The 21,494-nt window shown below is 40.9% G+C and overlaps 1 protein-coding gene across 7 annotated transcripts in view; it reads left to right on the plus strand.

Moving 5' to 3' along the window:
- Positions 1 to 21,494, plus strand: part of Pak3 (p21 (RAC1) activated kinase 3) — a 289,473-nt gene that overhangs the window by 163,636 nt on the left and 104,343 nt on the right. For 5 of the 7 annotated variants that reach the window (XR_004515782.1, XR_004515783.1, XM_033760111.1 and 2 more), the window contains exons 1-2: positions 926 to 986; positions 1,107 to 1,218. The exons of 1 other annotated variant lie outside the window; for it this stretch is intronic. Coding sequence is in view for 4 of the 6 variants with exons in the window: in XM_033760111.1 (XP_033616002.1) it covers positions 1,202 to 1,218 (17 nt within the window). In the remaining 2 variants the exon portion in view is untranslated. Of the gene's footprint in view, positions 1 to 6; positions 13 to 925; positions 987 to 1,106; positions 1,219 to 21,494 lie in introns of those variants that run through there. One more of the 7 variants, XM_033760112.1, reaches the window with a different exon arrangement.

Raw genomic sequence — 21,494 nt, forward strand, 5'->3', positions numbered from 1 at the left:
GACCCCAGGCAGGTAAATCCCGCGATTTAGAGAACCAGGGCTAGCTCGGGGGAGAGGGTGGTGGCCAGGTGCTGCTTTGAGGCTGCTGGGCAGATGTTCTGTCTTTCCGGGCCCCCCTCCCATTGCTGCGGCGCCCCAGCTTCGAGTCTTCTACGTGGCTCTCCCGACCCTGAGACCCAGCGCGCAGTTCGCTGAATCCCAGTTCTCTAAGGCGGACAAGTGGGTGTGTCCCGTCCATCCCCGGAGGGCTTAGACTCCTTAGCTTGGCCAAGCCCCGCACTTGCTTACTAGGGCCTGGGCCGCTGGAGACAAAATTCACCCTGAAAGCTACGTCAGCCTGTAAATCTTATACTACCTTTCTGCACCCACTCCCCTCCAGCCATAGTAAGAGTGACAGCAGCCCCTCTTGAGAAGGGGGGGTGTGGTTGCGATTTGGCCAAGTCCAGGGCAGAAGAACCCAGAACAAACAGAAAAAGTGACGATTTTGTTAAACCTGCCCCCCCCAAAATTTTTTTCATTATCCCCCTCCCCTATATCAGTAGGGAGATGGTAATCACAGCAGGACTCTTTTCTTCTTCTGTGGGGATTGGAATGATGCAATAAGGTCACAAGAAAGCCCAGAGTCTCTCTGTTGGTCCTGTCTTTGTCTGGGGAGTGGGGTCATTGGGTCTACTGTCTCCCTCCTCTGTCCCTCTCAGCTGGCAGGAGGCATTGCCTTCAGTTTCTTAACTGACACTGGCAAGATTACTGATGCACTTCTAGGCTAACTGAACATTTCAGATTCTGGCTGTTGCAGGTTTTCTTTCCTTAGGTGGTGGTTGAGGGCTGGGATGAAGATTGGTGGAGTGGCGACTCCAGCAAGGATGTAGCAAGGCCCCATTGTTTTTTGTTTTTGTTTGTTTGGTTTGGTCCCACTTTCCAGAATCCAGTTCCATATTCTGACTTGAGGGCTCTGGGCTGTGGACTTAGAAGCAGAGGAGAGAAGGGTGAGTGGCTTGGCTTTGGGAAGCATGACAAGGGGTGGTTGCACTGCTATTTTTTAAAAAATGGCTTTCAGCAAGGAAGCCTTTAGCCATGTTAGTCTTGCTCCCTCCATGGTTTTGCAGACTCAAATCCAGGCCAACTGTGTGGCTGCAGAAAGGATGTTGGAACAGAAGGAAGCCCATTCCTGTTGGGGACAACACTGTGGCCCTGTTCTGGGATGAGCAAGGTATTAAGGTCAGTGCGGTTTTCACAGGGCCATTTGCAAAATTAGAATTGGGCAGGACCTGTGATTTGGTGCTTAAGACTCCCAGTCAGGGGCACCTTTGGGCAAAGGGACTTAATAGTGTAATGAATGAATAACAGGCCCAGTTTTGGAGTATGTAAGTCTGTGTTTCTGTATACAAATGTTTCTAGATAACCCTCTATCCTCATAAAAGACACAAAATGGTAAGATATTGGATGGGATGCCGGGTTAGAGCTGACAGCAGAGATCCCCTAACCAGAGAGACCTTGGGATATCAAGGAGTCAATACTTCAGATCTCCAGACAGACAAGTGGGTCTTTTAGGAGAAACCTAACAGAAAAAGGAGGTTCACATGTAATGTGGAAGGAGTACAGGCAAGGGGCCAAAATGCCCTATGGACATTCTGATTAGCTGACCCTTCTCACAGATCCAGATTGTTCTGGTCAGATGTGAAAATAGTATATAGGACCAACAAGTCTGCTGAAGTCTTAGAGAAGAGTGGGTAGTGAATATGACAGGTGAGGGAAACGAAGAATAACTGCAGGGATGGAGCGGTACTGCCATAAGAGTCTTTGCTACTATGATATGAGATTGAAGTTGATCATGGCCAAAAAAAAAAATCAGCTCTAGATTAGATAGAGTAAGCAAGGGTCAGATGGAGAAGATGGGATCAAATGGGGAAGATAGGAGCAACACTGTAGAAACATACAAGAAGAAAAGTCTGTGTCTTACCAGGAGGGAGCCCAAAGGCTCTGATTTCCTTGGTGAGAAGGGAAAGGTTTTGACATTGAGATAGCTATGGCTCAGCCCAGTGTTAGGGAAATTTAGGAGCTCAGTTTTCTACCTACATAACCCACTTTCAATAACAAGTAGCATTGGCCAAGGTAACCAGGAGAAACTTGATAAGCAGCAACCTCAACAACCAGCTTTTTCCTCTTGGTTAAGGATAGTGGGCAGGGACCAGGGCCCCAAAGGGAAGTGAGGGTGGTGTGAATCTAGTCCATACAAGAGGTTGATTGTTTTTTACATGGATGAGTTTGGGCCAGGTCTGAGGCCACTGTTAAAGAATAATAAAATAAAATAAAATCCTCCCTGGGCCGCATGGGACCCTTGTATACATAGCGAACTCAGGAAAATCTCTATCCTGGAAGGTAAGTGCAGCTCCCTGGGCATCTGGAGTACGGGTTAAGCTTCAGCTGCAACCCCTCCTCCCAGACACACACACACACACACACACACACACACACACACACACACACACACACCCACACCTGCCAGGGGCTAGGCAGTTCCCTTTGCTGGCCAGAATGGACTCACTGGCCAACTTCGCACTACAGAGCTTCTCCAGCAGGGGGCAAGAAAGGGTGTGCACCCAGGCACAGGACCTAAATCCTCCATTTCAAGTGTGAAGCCTAAGCCTTGGATTAAAAGCCTTGAATTTAAAATCTATTTTAGGGAAACTGGAAAGCCAAATGAGCCTCAAGGTCTGGAGTCTGTTTCCATTTTCTCCCAGAAATGCATCTCTTCCTACTGTGCTAAGGAGAAGGAAGACATTTGCATTTACATACACTGTGATTACTTGAGTCACTAATACCCACAGCCTAACTGGGAGTTGAATTGGAAATGTTAATCAATGCAATAGATCTGTGTCTAATTTGCACCTTCTGTTATTTATCTGTAAGTTGGGGCAATGTGTGCTGCACCAAAGGGATGCAGTGAGAGGGCAAAACTTCAGCCACAGCTGGGTCTGGGGATAGGAAGCAAAATGGGAGAGAGTGGACCTTGAATATTGAAAAGACATTATTGACTGGTAAGGAGAGGAAATTTCCAAAGGTGTGAAAACAGAGAAGCCTGATCCCTAGATGGAGTGGGACAGTCCTAGAGCCTATATATGGGGGGGGGGCTAGAATTTTTTTATTAGAGAGGAGGGGGCTGGATTTTTAGAAAGAAGGTTTTTTAAGGGTCGGAGAACCAGATGATCAGGTGAAATGAATCTTGGGAATCAGAAAGCAGGTGTTCTAGTCTGAATGTGTACTCCTCTCTGGACCACAGTTTTCTTGTTTTTCAACTGATGGAGTTGGGCTAGGTGTTCTCTAAAATGGTGGTGACATCTGAGGAGATATGTTAATTTATTCTTGATAGTGAAGACAGATATACTAAAGTACAGCCCTCCCCTACGAAGAAAAGTACATTTTCTATAACATAGTCCCTTTTGTATGCCCTCCAGTTTGGGAAAAAACAATACAAAATAACCACACAATCTCTACACATATTTTATGTCTTTCGGCAGTATGGCTTTACTTTTATTGTATGTGAATGGGGAACAGGAAGGAAAAGAGAAGTCCAAATTGAGACTGTTCTAGAGGCTCTATAACAAAACTCTGAACAAAGATTTGTAATGGTGGCCTTACAGACTGACTCTGGGAGGCTAATAGGCAGCAGATATTCACAAGTGGTCCTTACTCACAAACTCAGTCTCAGGACAGGAAGGGTTTGGAATGAAGGATTATATTCTTTTCCTTGGTGTTTTTCTCTCCCAGCTTCTGAGCCCTGTGGAATTTTTGTGATTTGGAATCAACACATCCTGATGATGTAATAGCGCCCTCTAGTGACTGTAATTGGAACATGTTGGTAGCATTCCCTGTTGACATCCCCTGACCCAGACAGTACACCTGTACAGCTGTTAATCCTTGCAGAGAAGGGCGCCAGTCCTTCTAACCTGTAAATCTTTCTCCTTCTACATAGATAGGTTTAGAGAGGGAGCCATCATTCCACTACCCCACCCCAGTGCCCTCTCCTTCTTTGAGTCTGAAAAAGGATCTAAAATGCCTTTCCCAGAAATCTTAGTGCTGGGCAAGGCATTTGGGTTGGGAGGAATGTGGGATAGAGTTATTGTCCACAGATCACCCCCCCCACTTCCATGGCGGTAATCCTACTCCCCAGAAAGGGATTCTGGCAAGAAACCAAATATAATGAAATAGCCCGGGGAGGGGCTTGGGGAGAGTAAGGCATATATAAGATGTATGTGCTCTATACCCAAATCTCCAAAAAAAATCCTGATCTGAAGGTACACATCAAAGTACTATAGACTCTAAACAGGATAGAGACATACAACATTCACAAACAGCACAGATACGCAGCATGGCATAGATGTATGACACAATATGAACTAGAGGCTTCACACATATACACACAGATGCAACACACATGCAACACAATACAGACACATAGTACATATAGAAGAGCATACGGACTTGGTACATATGCGGAACATAATATAAACGCAACACTGTGCACATCCAACATGATACAGTCTCGGTACATATAGAACATGGTATAGATATGACCCAGCACATACACAAGCACAAGTACATTATGGTGCAGGGAACAGGACAGATACACATGAGTCACACTGTGCATGTGCTCACACACAGCACACCAACCCACACACATGCTTAGCAAAGTACAAGCAGGCAAGAAGAGTATGACTACCTGCTGGAGAGCTGTATCCATACAGTTGGTTCTGCACTGGCTCAGGTTGTACAACTGGTGGAGTCATGGCCAGGTTTGTGGAGTTACTAAATGGTGTTCCAAATGGGGCAACTGGGGTGAAGTGAAGGTAGGCTCAAGGAAAACTTTTGATCTGGCTCTAAAACATGAAGGTTCTTGGTTAGTACAGCCTTGTGTGCCTGCCCTCCCAAAATACACACACACACACACACACACACACACACACACACATACACACGGCTCCCCACTGTGAGTGGATGTTGCCTCCCCAGCCAGCCTTCAGCCTCAGGAATGGGCATAGGCTTCTTGAGATCGTTCCTATGTCCTCCTTGAGCCGTGCCCTTTGGAGCTTTGCAGTACTTACTACTCTCCACCTCACCCTCCTGCAAGATGAGCTCATTCAGCAAGGGAGGGATTGCTACATCACTCAGTGGTGCAGTGGGTGGGATTTGGAAAGGCTGCTTAGGGTGTGCATGTGGGAAGCACACAGGGAATGCCAGGGTTGCTGGGGGACAGACGTGTTCTGGAGTCTCGCCCAGAGCAATAGGCAAACCAAGGGTATAGTTTAGTCTTTGTATTTGTGAAGGGGAATTGGAGATCACGGAGTTTTTCTTGGCTCCTTAAGGCTTCAGTTTTACTGTTTCCACTTTGAGATATCCATCTATCCATCTTTTTGGATTAGGACTGTACATTCTGGTGTCTTTTAATAAAATGTGTGTTAGCCTGGGTCATGCTGTATTGGAAATAAACATATAGATGCAGCTTCTGAGTATAAATAGCATTGAGAGGAATGGAGGGGGAAGCAGAATGGGGTTGCAGAACTTGGGATACTACAAAAGGAAAACCACCCTCTTCCCTGAGAGGCTCAGGTGATTGTGGGAAGAGACCCAAAAATGGAGGGGTTAAAGAGACCTTGTACCCAGCTGGAGATGTGGCTCAGTGGCAGAGCATTTGACTACTATGTACAAGGCCATGGATTCTTAATTCTGTCCCTAGCACACATGCACACACATACTCATGTGCACATGCACACTCAAAGGAGGAAAGAGACAGACAGACAGAGAAGCTTTCTTCTGCATGGTTAGATATGGAAACCTCTCTGGGGAGATTGGCGTAAATTTTCACCAAAGCAACAACAACAAACAGTATGTACTGACTCTAAGAAATCTGGGGAAGGCTAGAGAAGGCATCCTAGTGATGGAGAATGGAGGTAGGAGGAAAGGAAAAGGAAGGTTCAGATAGGATCAGAGGTGGAGGTTTTAGCAGCTGTGAGAAGATCAAGAACCTCAGAGTGCTATTGCCTAGGAAACAGACTTTCTCCCAGTCAAATGAAAGAAGTTGACTGGAAGGGGAATGGAAATGGAGGTGGAGACCTGGAATTGAATGATGAATTGAACTGAATAGCAATTCTAGGATGTCAAGAAGCTTACATAGTCTCAGAGCCAACCAAAATTGGCCATAATGTCCGTTTCCTATTGCCCACTATTGTTATCTTCTGTAATACGCAAATTTATCTAGAGTTATGCAAATTATGGAAATATATCCCATCTCTTATTAGATTTAGTCCTTCCAGTTCTTGCCCATAGTAACTAGGGCAGTTTTTTTTTCCAGTTGATAGCAAGTAGTTCCACAGTAGTGAAGTAACAAACAGCAGTTCTCAAATTGTACCTTCCACCTCCTAACTGCCAGGTCAGTGTCCTTTCTAGAATCCCACATGACTTGCCTCTGATTTTCTAGACTTCTTAAGGGAATTTCTGAAATCACTGTAGTGTGTGTGTGTGTGTGTGAGAGAGAGAGAGAGAGAGAGAGAGAGAGAAAGAGAGAGAGAGAGATTCATATCTAGGTGGTTGAACAGGGGAGTCATAGTAGATGGAGAAAGAGGTTCCCTTTCCTCCATGCTTCTCTTAGCAGGTTTAACCCAAGAAAGAGCAGCTGAGTCCTTCCATCATGTGGCAGGTGCCCAGCATTGAGTCCATCAGGGCTGAAGTTAGTCTGACCTTTTCCCAATGGGCAGTACTTATCTGTGCTGAGGTCCTGCAGTGGTGACCTTGTGAGGTGAATAATGGCTTTAGAGCACGGAGTTAGGGTTCTTGAAATACAAGTAACTGCTACTTTCTACCTAAGCTCCCAATATCAAAGATCCTACCTAGGCCTCAGGGCATGACCCCTTCTCTCTGGGGAGTTGGGTCTCATACAGCTGTCCTGGCTCTCTTGATTCCCCTATGCCTAATATGAGAATGACAGCCCTGGCCTACATTTTGGGGTGAAGAGGAGAAACAACATTACAATCATTATCAAGTCCTTTGCAAATGTCAAGCATCATCTAAGAGTTCCTGTGTAACTCAGAAAATGTTTCCTGTCAAGCTGTCATTTCCTTTTTTCCACCTTTCCTGATGTCTGCATGGCATTTTAGCCACATGCCACAAATCGACCAATCAGAAATCCTGCGATTTCTATTGCCCCATAACCTTAATTTTAACATTCTTAGTCAAAGTGTACTCCTACCCAATCCACCCACCCCAACTTGTGGGCCTGGCAAGCTTAGTTTAAACCATCTCAAACCTTCCCTCCGCCTTCCCACCCAACCAGGTGGTACGGGGTGCACTTCCTCCCCCAGCCTTCCAACAGCATCTGAGTCTGTAGCATGCAGTACAGCAACTTGCTTCCCTCCTGCCTCAAATAATTCTTGCATGGTTTCTACAATACTTACTTGGGCAGATAAACTAGACTATAAGTTCTTTAGGGTAGGGAGTGCATATTATAGGTCTCTAAGTCTTCCTTCCAAGTGTGGAACAGTTCACCAGCAGTTTGCAAATTCAGCTTCTCTCTTCCTCTGTACTTTCATTTTGCTAACTCTGACTCCCTAGTCATCTGCCTGGCTCTCTATCTAGCTCTCAGGCAGTTATTGTAGTTTCCTCTGTTGGCTTTTCCATCTGGCCTCTCTCCTGAAGTCCAGCTACCTGTTTGTAGCTTGCTATCCCTCTGTCTCTGTTTGGTCCTCTGTCTCTTTGTCAGCTACTTAGACATCTCTCCTGTTGTTTAAGTCAAAAATGATCAAACAAAATTAAAAATACCCAGCAAGAAAAACAAATAAGGAATATGCAATCCGATTCCCTTTCACAGTAAGTGCAGTATACCCTGGCCCTGGGACTACAGCACAAGGGAAAGCTAGAGCTCAGTAGCAGGTGTTTCTGTGATGCCTTCTCATGAAAGGGAAGCCTCCAGAGTTTCAGTCTTGGAATTGAAGGTATGAAATTACAGCCTTGCTGATACTGATGCATTCAACTTTCTAGAGATATTCTGCTAGGAGATCCTCTATAGACCCTGACTGACAAAAGGTAACTAGAACTGACTAAAATAAGAAGCAAGCCCTGGGATCTCTCCTGGGTGTTTTATGACAGCTGTGATGATAACTTTTACTTATTGAGTGTCTACTGTTGCCAGCACTGTGCTAGACACTTTAGTTGCATGATTTTACCCTCCATGATAGGTATTTTTTTTTCTAATGGTGTTTTTGCTTCGGATTATACAAATTATATCCATTCCATTCAAGTTAGGTATTATTATCATTGGAGAGGGGCTAAATAACTTAAGTGAACTGGAGGTACCCTGTGGCTTTGGAAGCAAAGGCACTTGCTGGACTTTCTCAGCCTCCCATTTTATTTTGGTACCATTTAGTGCTTACACATGTGTGCACGTGCACACACACACATACTTTCACAAGCACATTCATACTCTTGAAGAGTTACATTTGACCTAAACCCTCATGTACAATCATACTTACAAACATACTATACTATATATTTTCACACTACCACACTGTCACGTTTATCATACCTCTCCACCCTTATTCTGTCATACCTCCAGTCATACCTTTAAATTCTTTCTTGCATTTTCTCTCCCTCATAGACACACACTTTCACACATTCATACAGATGACAAAATCAGCCTTCCACACTAGAATGTCTACACAATCACACACGCTGCACATAGACATACACTTAACTTTCCCCTTGCCCACACTTCAAATTGTTCCTCATACCACCATACACATACTCAATTTCATATACTTCAAAATGCTTCCTCTGATGTTATCATTATTTACTTTTCACAGTCACGCATACGACTCATCCCAGGAACATAAACGTGTGTATATGTGTATATATATGTATGTATGTATATTCATTTTTATATGTGCCCACACCAGAAATACCATCTCATTTGTGCTCTTATATTCAAAATTACATACTCTTTCACTCATATAAACAGTATTGAAACCATTTCCCTCCTCTTGTTACATTCATACAAAGATCACAGTTGTACATGAAAACACACTTTTACGCACTCACACTGAGATATAATTGCACTCGGTAACACCCCCTGATGCAGCCACACACAGAGCCATCCTTACTGAAAACTATCACTCTCCCCTCTCACTCATACACAATCACAGCATTCAGACGTATTTACTTTGACACACACAAACACATGCATATACTGATTCAAGTTATTCATACAAAATTAAATAAACACAACTACATTTGCTGCACAGCTACATTCATTTACTTATTCTCATAGTATCAGATATTCACTCTCACATTGACTACCACAAACTCAAAACTAGACATTCTTGCTCGTTCCCCACAGACACACAACCACACTCCCTTACATTCCTTCATTCACATGTGTACCCTCTTACCTGCCAACTCCCACTCATATAATCACACATTTTTATACTAGCCCAGTTACACTACAAATCCACATTCTTTTGTTTTATTTTATTTTCTTTCTTGAGAAAGTATCTCTATATCATTCAGGCTGGCCTTGAACTCACTATGCAACCTAGGCTGGCCTCAAACTCGTGGCAATCCTCCTACCTCAGCCTCCCAAGTGCTGGGATTATAGGTCTGCCACCACACCTGAAGTGCCACCACCACCCACATTTTTATACCTTCTCGTTTTCTTACTCTCGTACTGGCACGCCTTCACCCATATTGCTATGCACCAGTGTACATGGAGTGTTATGCATAGTCATTGACTTGACCTCACACTGTCACGCAGCACACTGATCCACACAGTTCACATTGTAACAATCAATCACATAGATACCTACATATACTCACACATAGGCAATTACTGATCTACACATGGCAAGAAAGTACTGGCACTCAACACTCACACCTTCATCCCACCATGTTCTCACACTGATACATTTCCTTCCATTGACCCACATGCCCATGCTGTCAAACACTCTCTTGCAAACTGCCATGTGCTCAGACTCTCACCTGGACACGTTGACACTGACAGATATTCACACTGACATTAACAAACATGGTTTCACTAAGAAAATAACATTAACCCACATCCATTCAAACTGATTCCCACATATCTATAGTGACCCACACTCTCATGCATGTACTCCTGCATACTTTCTGTTTTTTGTTTGTTTGTTTGATTGGTTTTATTTTTTCCCAGTAATGGGGATCAAACTCAGGATCTTGCACTTGCTGACAAGTCAGGCACCAAACCACTGAGCTAAATCTCCAGCCCTCCTGTTAATTGCTACAATTAGATACTTTCTTTCTTTCTATTTTTTTTTTGTACCAAGGATCAAAAACCAGAACCACTGAGCTAAATCCCCAGCCAAGTTAGATACTTTCTTAATGATGCATCCAATTGGGGGTAATAGTGTATAAAAATAGTGTTACTCCTTTTCCCCCTATTTGCTGCAAACGCTCTTTTTATGCATCTTTAAAGGTTTTCTGATAACCAGTGGCCACAGAAAGAGTGATTGTCTCATTTGGGTGCCAGTTGGAAATAGATCCATACAGAAGAAAAAGGAGCTCTGGATTTATTTCTAGGATTAAAAAGACAAAAGTCAAACCCACAGCTCAAATTTTCTATCTCCATAGTTTATTTTTACAAAGATCATCGCAAATAAAACCTTAACCAATCCTGTCCAACAGAAGTGGGTTTCAGATGGTGTGTTTATTTTCTAGAATTTTGTGACTTAATTTGCCACCTCATTTCTCTCCTAGGGAGAGAAGAAAGTGAAGATATGTATGTTTTCTTAGGCACTCTTAATGGTTCCCTATGCAAAAGTGCTTGCCTCCAATTTTATGTTTTTGATTTGGAATTGCCTGATGATTACACACATGAAAAAGGTAGGTCTTTTCTCCCAGGCATCTCTAATCCAGCCAGGCTTACTGTTACACCTGAAACATGACATTCAATAAAGGGAAAGAAAAAGTTAATGAGCTAGCTAGATGATGACATAAATATCAACTGTGAGTGTACACACACTTGCCACATACGTAAACCCTACTAACATTTCAGCAGTTGTTACTAACAAGTTACTAGAGAAGGTTTTCCTGTAAGTGTGGGTAAAGACTAGCTTAAGGGAGTAATTTGCTCTCCAGACAGACTGTATACTTGTAAGAGGGTAAAAATAAGCACAAATTCAGGAGGGAACCAGTCAATCTGGAGCCTGGTGCTAGAGCTGTATACCATTAGAGATTTAGAAACATGAATGCACTTTGTAGGAGCCTCTCTAATGCATGGCTTCCCTTGCTAGAGTCTTCCTGGACCAAAACATGAGGGCAAAATATACCCAAGATACCACGTGATATGGGTTCAGCTTGCCACAGAGAAGCGCTTATACTTTGGAACATCACCCAACCCTGTGTCTCCCATCATTACACTGAGAGCTTCTTTGATAGCAGAAACTGCACCGTATTATTTATGTTGGATTCCTGCCTAGCAAAGACTAGGCCCAGAGCAGCTCAGTTAAGAAAGCAAAAGGAGTAGTTGGGCAATAACATGTTGTCAGTATAGATCAAATGTCTCTCTTCTTCAATCTTAGAATTCCAGCGGCATTACCAGCTCAGATTAAGTAACTTCAATGGGCCCCACATAGCACAGGACCCAGAGGGAGGTTCAAGTGGGTGAAAGATAAATACTTTGTCCGTAAGATATTTCATTTATGCAGGAAAAATGAAGTCACTGTGAAACAGTAGAACACGGCTTGAAGCTTGGGATTAGAGGGATCTATATCATGTGATCCAGTAGTCTTCACGTTCCAGAGTGCTTAAAGGCTCACAGGTGGTTGGAAGATCAGTCAGGATTTAGGGAATCCATTTGCCTGACAATGTAAAAATCCTCATAGACATTTTGCTCAGGACATAGGTGTGCCATCTTTCCAGAACATTGTGTGACAGACTCTTTTTTTCACAGGGCCTTAAGGTGGGAAAAGAAAGGTGATCTATAGACTTTAGTGAGGGTATTGTGCTTTATTAGGCTTGAGCCACAGCCTCCTCCTGGACACAGCTTTAGAGAAACGGCCTGGCAGTTTCACATTTGATAGTTTTTTGCCAATACCTTGAGACACATTTTTAAGGCAGTTTACATAATTTACATGACTGGCTGAAATTAAGAGGGGGAAAGTACACCTACCTTGGTTCACTTGAATTCAGTGAGAAGCACTAAATAATAAGACCTACTCCCTTTCGTTTATGTGATATTTTATCCTTTTAAACATATTAACAACCTAGTTTCCCATTATGACAAAGGCATTAGGAACACCAACTTTGGATTCAGCCAGACCAACATTTCTGTTGAAGTTTGGACACTTCCTAGCTGTGTAATTTGTTTCTGTAAATATGTATCTCTCTCACGAGTCAGTATACTCATCTGGAAAATGTGAGAATGATGTAATATCATCTACTTCATGGAGTTATGATGAGGATGAAATGATATAATTTAGATGAGCCTTTCAAAGGTTCCTTCAAAGGAACAGGACCCTAAGATAATAGAAAGCATGACTTTTTGTAGCCAAAGACCTGATTTGCATAAAACTTACCTGTGTTTTCCTTTAAATCTTTATTTCTGCTTAACCGCAAGCTATATGTTAGTGCTCAGTTCCACCTAAGAAGATGAGTGAAAAGTAGAATCCACCCATGGAGTTCCCTGAATTCCTGCATCACTTTAGGATATGTTTATTATGCCACCATACTGTGGTTTCTTATTGATAGATGTCCCTTCTAATCACACAACTTCTGCCTTGAAATCCATGAATCCCTCAGTGAAACCACCTTTATTTACGGCAGCAAAGCTTGGGAGAGGAGATGGTGGAAGGGACTTCTGATGCTGCTGGAGGCTCTGATCACAGGCAATCCTGTGCCTCAATCTTACTATTGAATGTCTGTTTTGTGGGTAAGGGGTCTGCTCATTTTTAAGCTTTGGTCCCAAACACTATTATGAAGGCATAGTTCATACACCTCAAAGCCCTGAGAACATTTATGTTCAAACAAAGGCTGTGACTGGCTAAGAATATATCATATGTTAAACATTTTATGACTGAGAGAATATAAATATTCTTAAAATGGGCTTTGATGTCACACAGACATGGGATTGTATAGACATACTCTTCTGTTAACTAGGTCTATGGCCTTAGGCAAGTGACTTAATGCCACTTCACATCAGTTTCTTTGTCTTTAAATGGAAAGGATACCTCATCTGGTTATGCAGGTTATGTGAACTTATACATGAGTAATTTTTAGCAGACTGCCTAGGATCTGATAAAATCTCAATGAATAATCATAGTTTTACTATGGCTTGTGAAGTCTGTAGCAGTAATTGTAAACATACTCCATTGGTTGACTGTCTTAATTATAAACATCTCTATTGGTAGAATGTCTTAAATTATTTCAAAAACAATTCCCACATGTAGCTGGCGCATGGGATCCTCACAACCTTCTGGTAAGGTGGTCTCCTTTGCCAGATAAAGCACTAGATTCAGAGGGGCCAGGAGTATACTCATAGTTTAGCTCATCAGTAGCAGTGTTGTGCAGAATAGGCACCAGTTCAGACATTATTTTCATCTTCGCTTGGCGATGACTTCTGGGGCTATAGATAGCAAATAAGAGCTATTTGAACTGATCATACCTATTTCTGTGAAAACAAAATATAAATGCAGGCAACTCTTTATCTACTAGCTGAAACCTAGGGTTTTTCTGTATCCTGAGCAATTCCCAGCACACCGTGAAATCATAACAAATGTGACATTATAACCGTACCCTTCTGAACTGGGCTAAGTAATGACCATAGTGATGCAGTTCACCACCAAGAGGAAAATCTTTCTTAAGATCTGCTGTGTGGTTCGCTTCATGTGGCTTTACTGACAACAAATATCCAGAGTATGAGAATTCTTAAGATACCCTGAAACACATTAACAGGCATCTGGTGCTACTTGATCATTTTTCTTCTGACATGAAAATTAGAAGACATCAAGCTAGGTAAACTTTGGAGAGAGGGTGGGAGGACAAAAAGATAGAAATACTTTTGACCTCTCTGAAATATTTGTCTCAGCAATTCATTCACCTCAAAAAACTCTTCTCTTGGTATCCATAACATCATGTAGTCCACTGCTTTGATCATTTCTCTCGGTAATCATTGGTCCCTCTTCCTTTTCCAGCCCCTAAATATTGGTGTTCTCCAGATGTCATCTCTTTTTTCTTATTGTATTGACTTTCTGGATAATTGCATATATTTCCATGCTCATACTCTCCAAATTGAAATCTTCAGCCCATATGTTCAACTCTCTTTTGAATAATTCCATAATGCCAAATGAATGTGTTAGAACTACTGCTGCAATTGCATGTATTGTCTTAATCTTGCTATCTGTATAGGGAACAGATATAACTAGAGATAATTTTTTTTTTCTCCCACACGTGAATTGGTGACTCAGCTTTATATTACTTCCTGTGTGCATTATACCTCTCAAGGACAACAAGCTTAAATATTTGTCTTGCCTCCCACTAAATATTTCTAATTTAATTTTTCCTCACTCTAAGTGGTATTCCGTTGGACAAAAAGCATTAGAATAATTTGTTTTTACTCTCTTGAGAGAATATAATTATTGCTGGTGGTCCAGTGACTACTAGTACAAGGGAATTCTATTATAATCTTGATCGTTATCCATACACTAAATTCAGTATTTATTTTCTGTCACCACCCTAAGCTAGTTGGTTATTCATTTCACAAATATGGCAAAAGAAGCTCAGCTCTGTTTTGAATTCCAAACACAAACTAAAGGCTGCAACAGCTATTAGATTTCACACACTCCTGTGGACCCCTTGGGGTAAGAAGATATTTCTACTGAGATTTCCACTGGGGCTCCCAAAACCATTTAATCCCACCAGGACTGTCATCCCTCTTTTCCTTGGCCAATGTTCAAAATAGAGTCTGTTCTCAAAGTTTCTATTCTCCTATCTTCCCTTTTCAGTATTGTCTGTGCTTCGTCTTTCCTGGTTCATTTACTTAGTGCTCTTTTAAAAAATTATTTCCATGTTGCCACTTGGGGAAAGATTATGTGTTCATCTGTAGATATTTATTACATTGTCACACGAGTGATACAGTAGTTATAAATTTCAAAGCGAATTATGCTATCCCACTACCCGAGACCTCGTCATGTGGACAGAGAGTCCAAATTCCATAGAAAGACATATAAGGACCTTCTTAAATTATCTCTACTTCTTTTATCCTCTTCTTGATCTTTAATCTCTGGTTGAGGAACACGTTGTTCCTTGTGCCTGAAGCATGCTTTCCCCATAATTTAGTTATGTATTCTTCCTAACCCAACTCTGAAATATACTTCCTCTGTGAAGCTGCCTTCTTCACATTGGTGGATCTCTCTCTCTCTCTCTCTCTCTCTCTCTCTCTCTCTCTCTCTCTCTCGTCTAGTGAACTCCTTTACATTCTTCAATACTCTGCTCAAGTGCTAGATCCTCTGACACCTCCTTGCAAAGTATCCTCTGCCTACTTGGGCTCTTAATAGACACTGTGTAAATGCTGAGTGGATTGATTGGTAGATGTGTGTAGGTTTAGTGATTTTTCTGAACATCACAGAATAACTTAGAAGTAGAGCTAGAATTAGAATTAGTCCTTCTTTGTTAGAGATAATTCTTTAGGGTTCATAAAAGATTTGCTAAGTATAAATCAATCTCCCAGATTAAGACTGCATAACATGATGCAACATATTTTTTATTATAACATGAAAAAGTCTGTTTTTCCAAGTATCACTTTCCTAATACTTCCCCACAGTGTATGTTCTGCCCATACATGTACATGGTTCTAGAAAATGCTTTGTGTAGGACTCTGCTGATCCTTCCTTTTGTAGTTCACCATGAGCCAGTGTGCTGGCTCTTTGTCTTGCATGTATTACTTTCTTGCACAGGTTTGAGTTCTGTTTTCTCCCTTATATAGTATCAGTATCACTTAGTTCAGCAGGAACAGTTGCCCACACCTAAGAGACCTCATCTAGCATGCTCGAAGTAGTCACTGGTTGGGATATACTATTCAATGATAATACCTTATGACAACCTAGTGCTTTCTACTTTTCAAATCCCAGTGAACTCTTACACATTGTTCATACCCTATCCAAATGTTATATTCCCTGACCCCTCTGGAAATATTAAATAACCTGATTGTTCTCCAAATTTTCTCATGCCTACCTCAGTTGCATTACATTTTATTCCTGTTATAGTTATGCATGTCTGCCTTCTTTACCAATCTGTGAGTTCTTTAAAGACAAGACCTGATCTTCTTTACTTTTTATACCCCATGTACCTCACGCCATACTTGGTACATGTAATGGTGGCATGGGTAAGACCAGGCTGTTATGTTCTTTTGGAACATACTCAACGTGGTCATTATGTGTGATAGTATTATTATTATTGGCACTAACTTCTCATGTAACTGGATAGCAGTCATTTAAAAAATTTTACTCTCTTCTAAAGTTCTATAGCCCCTCTTTTAAACAATATTTCTCCCTTTGCAATGTACATACCTTTACTCATTTGTCTCTCTATTTTGGATATATTTTATATGTAATGTACAGCTATGGATGAAACCTACTTCTCAAGCCTATAACATAACTCATTACTTGGCACATATTTATTTCTTTATGCCTATCATCTAGAATGGTGCCTGGCACATAAGCACCAGAAAAAATTTGTTGTTTGAATAAATGAGTGCATGTACAGATGGGTTCTTTCAGGAGCCTTAACTGTAGATCACACTTTTTGGCTCCAGAGAGGGTGGTGTATTTCTCTTTGGTCTGAGGTTCTTTGAAAGTCAACCCTAAATAAAAAAGGATAAAGTATTGATATATTTTCTATGAAAGGCAATATCAGACAAAAATAATATCTTTTCCTCTATGCAGCTGTGTAACCTAAAGGTCCTTATTAAGCAGTTCTAAAGAAGAGAATGCTAGCCAGGGATTTAGCTCAGTGGCTCTGCCACCTGACTTGCAAGCACAAGGACCAGAGTTTGATCCCTGGTAACAAAAAAAAAAAGAGAGAGAAGAGATAGAAGAGAATGCTAATGATCAGCTGAAGGCCATAAAACCAGCTAGTGGTCGGTTGATGTGATGAGGAGTGCTGTGTCATAAGGAACTTATCAGGCTCAATCTCAAGGAGAAAGAACACTCTGAAATGAATGTAATTTCATATATTTATTATGAACACCCAGGTTCCCTCCCTCTTCCCTTCCCAATATTTTTTCATAATGTGTTTGTTCTAAGCCACAGTCTGAACTCTACAGGACTAATTCGGGAATTACTGTCTGATTTACCCCTCAGTCCTGAGGACTCCTGTTCTTGCATGAAACCTTGCTTGTGCTTTATCTGCTGTTTTCCTACTGAAGAACCGTCTGTTCCTTCCTTTGAAGGTTGAACCATGTTTTCTCAGCTTGAGAGCTTCCCAGGGCCACAGAAAGACTTGGGTTCATAGGGTTCTTCTTTTTGTATGTGAGTGAGCACTGAGGAAGCAAAACTAATCATGCTAGTTTAGAGAACTGTTCTAGCATGAATCAGTCGTGAGCCATATATTGTATAAGTGGATAGTGGTACCTACAACCAGCTAAGATAGTGATAGAAAGCAAGGGGCAAGCTACTTGGTGGACCCATAATTTGCCAATAAAGAGTTTATGTCAGAGGGTCATGGGAAGCCCATGAAAAGTCAACATACTCAATTGTGAGCTTACCTTTCAGATCATATTTTTGGCTTCCAGAGAATTGCTTTGAGTGGATGATGGTCTTCCACCCATGGTCTGATTTCTTTACAGCAAAACATTTGTCTTTGGTGGTGGTCACAATGCTTTATATTTTTTGATCTCTAGTGAATTTCATCTCAAAGAATCTGAAATCAACCAGATATACTGCCCTGTTAGGGTCCAAAAAGTGTGACATTGTAGAATGGCTTTGGCCCTTTGTGAAGTGGGATAGATGGAAAGTATGTCTACTCACGTGCCATTGTCTCTTCAATTTTTGATGGAAACATTTTTTTTAAATAGATGGTATCTTCCCTTCCTTACCCAGTGCTTCCAAATTAGATGCTGAAGCACATGCTTAGCTTTTCTTTGAAATGTTTCCATGTTAACTTTATTTAAAAAAGAAAAAAAAACCATGAAGATGAGTTGTTTCATTTTATGCCAGTGCAAATTTCTTGACCTCTAGTTCTGGTGAGAAGTACTTTTTTGATGAAATGTGATCTTTTGATAAATTGATCTGTTCCTGGTTTAGATATACCAGATCTAAATTGTCCCTCTGCAGCTCTTCTCTTCAGACATGTCACGAACAACTTCCTTGTAGAAAGTCGGTTCAATTACAGAGAAATTGAGAGTAGAGCAAGACCTACGGTGATGAGCCATGTTTTACAGGTTGAAAAGCAGCAGGCAGCCATCTCTGTAGTATACAAAAAGCCCTGGAAATGCAGGAACTGAATTCTTGGTCTTAAATTTGGGGACATTTGTGGCTATCTAACTGGGGTGACAAGATAGGATATAATTATCATGCATGGATAGTAACTAAAACTCTCGACTAGAATTCCAGAGACTGGACATTGGTCTGCGATACCCTACTCACTTGGGGTGTTAATCTGCCTCTACTTTGTGCCATCTGAATATTTACAAGGATGTTACATTCTCTGAGAACAAGGAAATGTGTTGTTACTAGACTTGGCTTCCCTTTTCTTTTACTTACTTGTTTATGTTAGTTATCTTTTATCGTACTTGTTTCTGTGTTTAATGCTTAAAAATATCTCTACCTCTGTTCTTTTTTTCCATTAAGTTTATTGGTACATTCAAAATAAACAATACATTTACATTTATCATTGGGATCTTGTACCTTTACATGATATGTCTTCTTCCTTGTTTGTTCCCCATACCCCTGTCCTCCCTTCACCCCCTTCACCCTTCCCTAATGTGAAAAAATGGAAACAAAGTCTACCTCTGTTCTTTATGCATCATATTTTCTCTTAGATGAATCAGCATTGGAAATGAAAAGCTGAAACCTGCTGTGTAGTTCATCAGTTTTTGCAAATATAAATATATAGCAGATAAGCATTAGCATTTTTTTAGTATCGGCTTATGCAGCATATATAATGAAAAATAAAATACAATATTGCATATATTTAGAGGTTTAAGAAAATTTGAAAAACAGCTAGTCGTCCTTAATAACATACACACTATATGAGGTGCGGATACTGGGATGTATCTATAGATTTTCTTGTTTTCAACCTGACATTGAAATGTCCAACTATAATATGCTGTCTTATTCGACTCAATGTCAGATTTCTGTTGAAAACAATGGCAGTCACTCAGAAAAAGATGAGCAGAGAATAGAACTACTAAGAGATGGAGGGAGGGAGGAGGGGAAGGGGAAGTAAAAAGAATTAAGATGAATGTACCAAAGATGAATGTAATTATTATGTACTATAAACATGTACTAATAAAAATAAATAAAAAGATATCAAGACTTAGTAGAATTGACCACATTTGCTTGTATGAATGAGAACATAAATGTATTCTGTGTGAGTGTGTTTGTATGTATGCCAATAGTATGCTATCTCTTGCATAATCTAAGATTGAAACTAGACAGCTGTAAAAGGAGCTACTGCCTCCCTTGCTTGTCTGGCTGCTTTTGCAAATCTCCTGCCTAACAAGTAGCTCAGCTCCTCCTGATCAAATGATCTTAGAAATGGCTACCCTCCATTACACACTGTAATGATATCACCCTGGCGAAGTTCTCTGAAACAACACACCCCTGTCTCTGATAGCAGAGTTCTTTTGGTGAGTGCTTCAGGAGAGGCAAGCTCCAAAACAAGGCCATCTAAGAATCGGTACAACTGTCCAGCAAAACTTGTTGGAGCTGTATCAATAAACCACCTAGCCTTGGGTCTTTGGATGGGAAAAGAGATTGAAAACAGTAAGTACTAGCATAAAGTAGGGTGAAATGAAAAAGCTAGACCTATTATATCATATTTCAATAGGACAGAAGTATATATATGAAGAGTATATATGTTTGTGTGTTTATTTGAGTATAATTCAATTGGTATAGTGTGTCGTTGAAAGGGGATTTACAAGAGTTTAGGAGTGTAAGGCATTCTAGTCTCAATTGTTTAACTTATTTTGTGACCCTGGGCAAGCCATTTTACTTCTATACTTTGTTAAATTCTTCATGTGAAAAATGGGGATGGCACTACCTTCTTCATAGTATTAATGTGAGGATCAAATATGAACAAGGCATGGAAGTACTTTAGACATTACAAAGTCACATATTTAAAAATGAGCTGTTGATAATCAGATGTTAACTGGCTTCTAAATGATGCCTAACAGCCTTGCACTTAGGCTGGTGCTGAAATTTCCAAACATACTTCCTTGTCCTTGACCTGCTGTAAGTAGCCTTATAAATTTATGTAACATTTGGTGAAGCTTATGCATAGTTGAAACAGTTGGGTAGAGTACATAGTTTCATTTAATCTCCTCACATGCAATGCCAATTGTGAACAAGATACTGTACTTGGTAACATGAAAGCATGTAATTATGACAAAGGGGCTCTTAGCTCAAGAAGCTTATGATCTAAATAAGGGGAATGCTGTGCACAATGACTATGTGCAATATGAGAAAAGATAATGGAAATGCTAAGTTGGGACCTCCTAGTTTGCTGTTCCTTATCTACCTTGTCGCAGAACGGCAGTGTGGTTTCAGAGCTTCTTGGAGACACAGACATGGTTCCTTCTCCTCCCTGTAAAATGACCTCTGGTGTCATATGGGAATTCATATCTGAAAAATCTCTAGACATTGTCTGATGCAAGTTGTTGTAGAAATGCAAAGCAGTGAATAATATAACTTTCAATTCATAAGGCATTCTCCCCTTAGTGGGAGGGTAGATTATTTTTCTTTTCTTACGACATTTTTTAACGTAATCTTACATGTGAAAAATGCATGCAAGCTAAGGTGTGGCTGAATGCCAGCATAACCAAGCATGGTTATCCAAGCATGGTTTGTTTCCCAGGCTTAGTCTATACCTAAAAGCTCAGCTAGCCATCTTGGAAATGTGTACTTTAAGTTGCAAAGGAGCCCAGATAAAAGCAATAGGTGTAACACTTTTTTCCCACCACCAAAGTACAGTTCAGTGTATACATCATTGTTCTAGTAAAAACAGCAACCCCATCCTCATATGAAAAGAACAACCCAATGTTGATGCTATTGTTTAAGGAGGCATTAGCTGACTTCAAGTCTACATTTACTTAATACCTTGAAGTCTAAAAGCTGTCATTAAAAGTTTAATTATTGATGTTTAGAGCTTTCTTATAAAGAATTCCACCCCCCAAAAAGAATTTCCAGATTCTAAAAAGTGGAAATGCTTTCATGTTTTAGCATAAAGTTCTGTGACCAGTTTACTATGCTTTTGAAATC

The sequence above is a fragment of the Fukomys damarensis genome, unplaced genomic scaffold (assembly GCF_012274545.1).
Source record: "Fukomys damarensis isolate Sample0158 unplaced genomic scaffold, DMR_v1.0_HiC HiC_scaffold_39, whole genome shotgun sequence".
Lineage (NCBI taxonomy): Eukaryota > Metazoa > Chordata > Mammalia > Rodentia > Bathyergidae > Fukomys > Fukomys damarensis.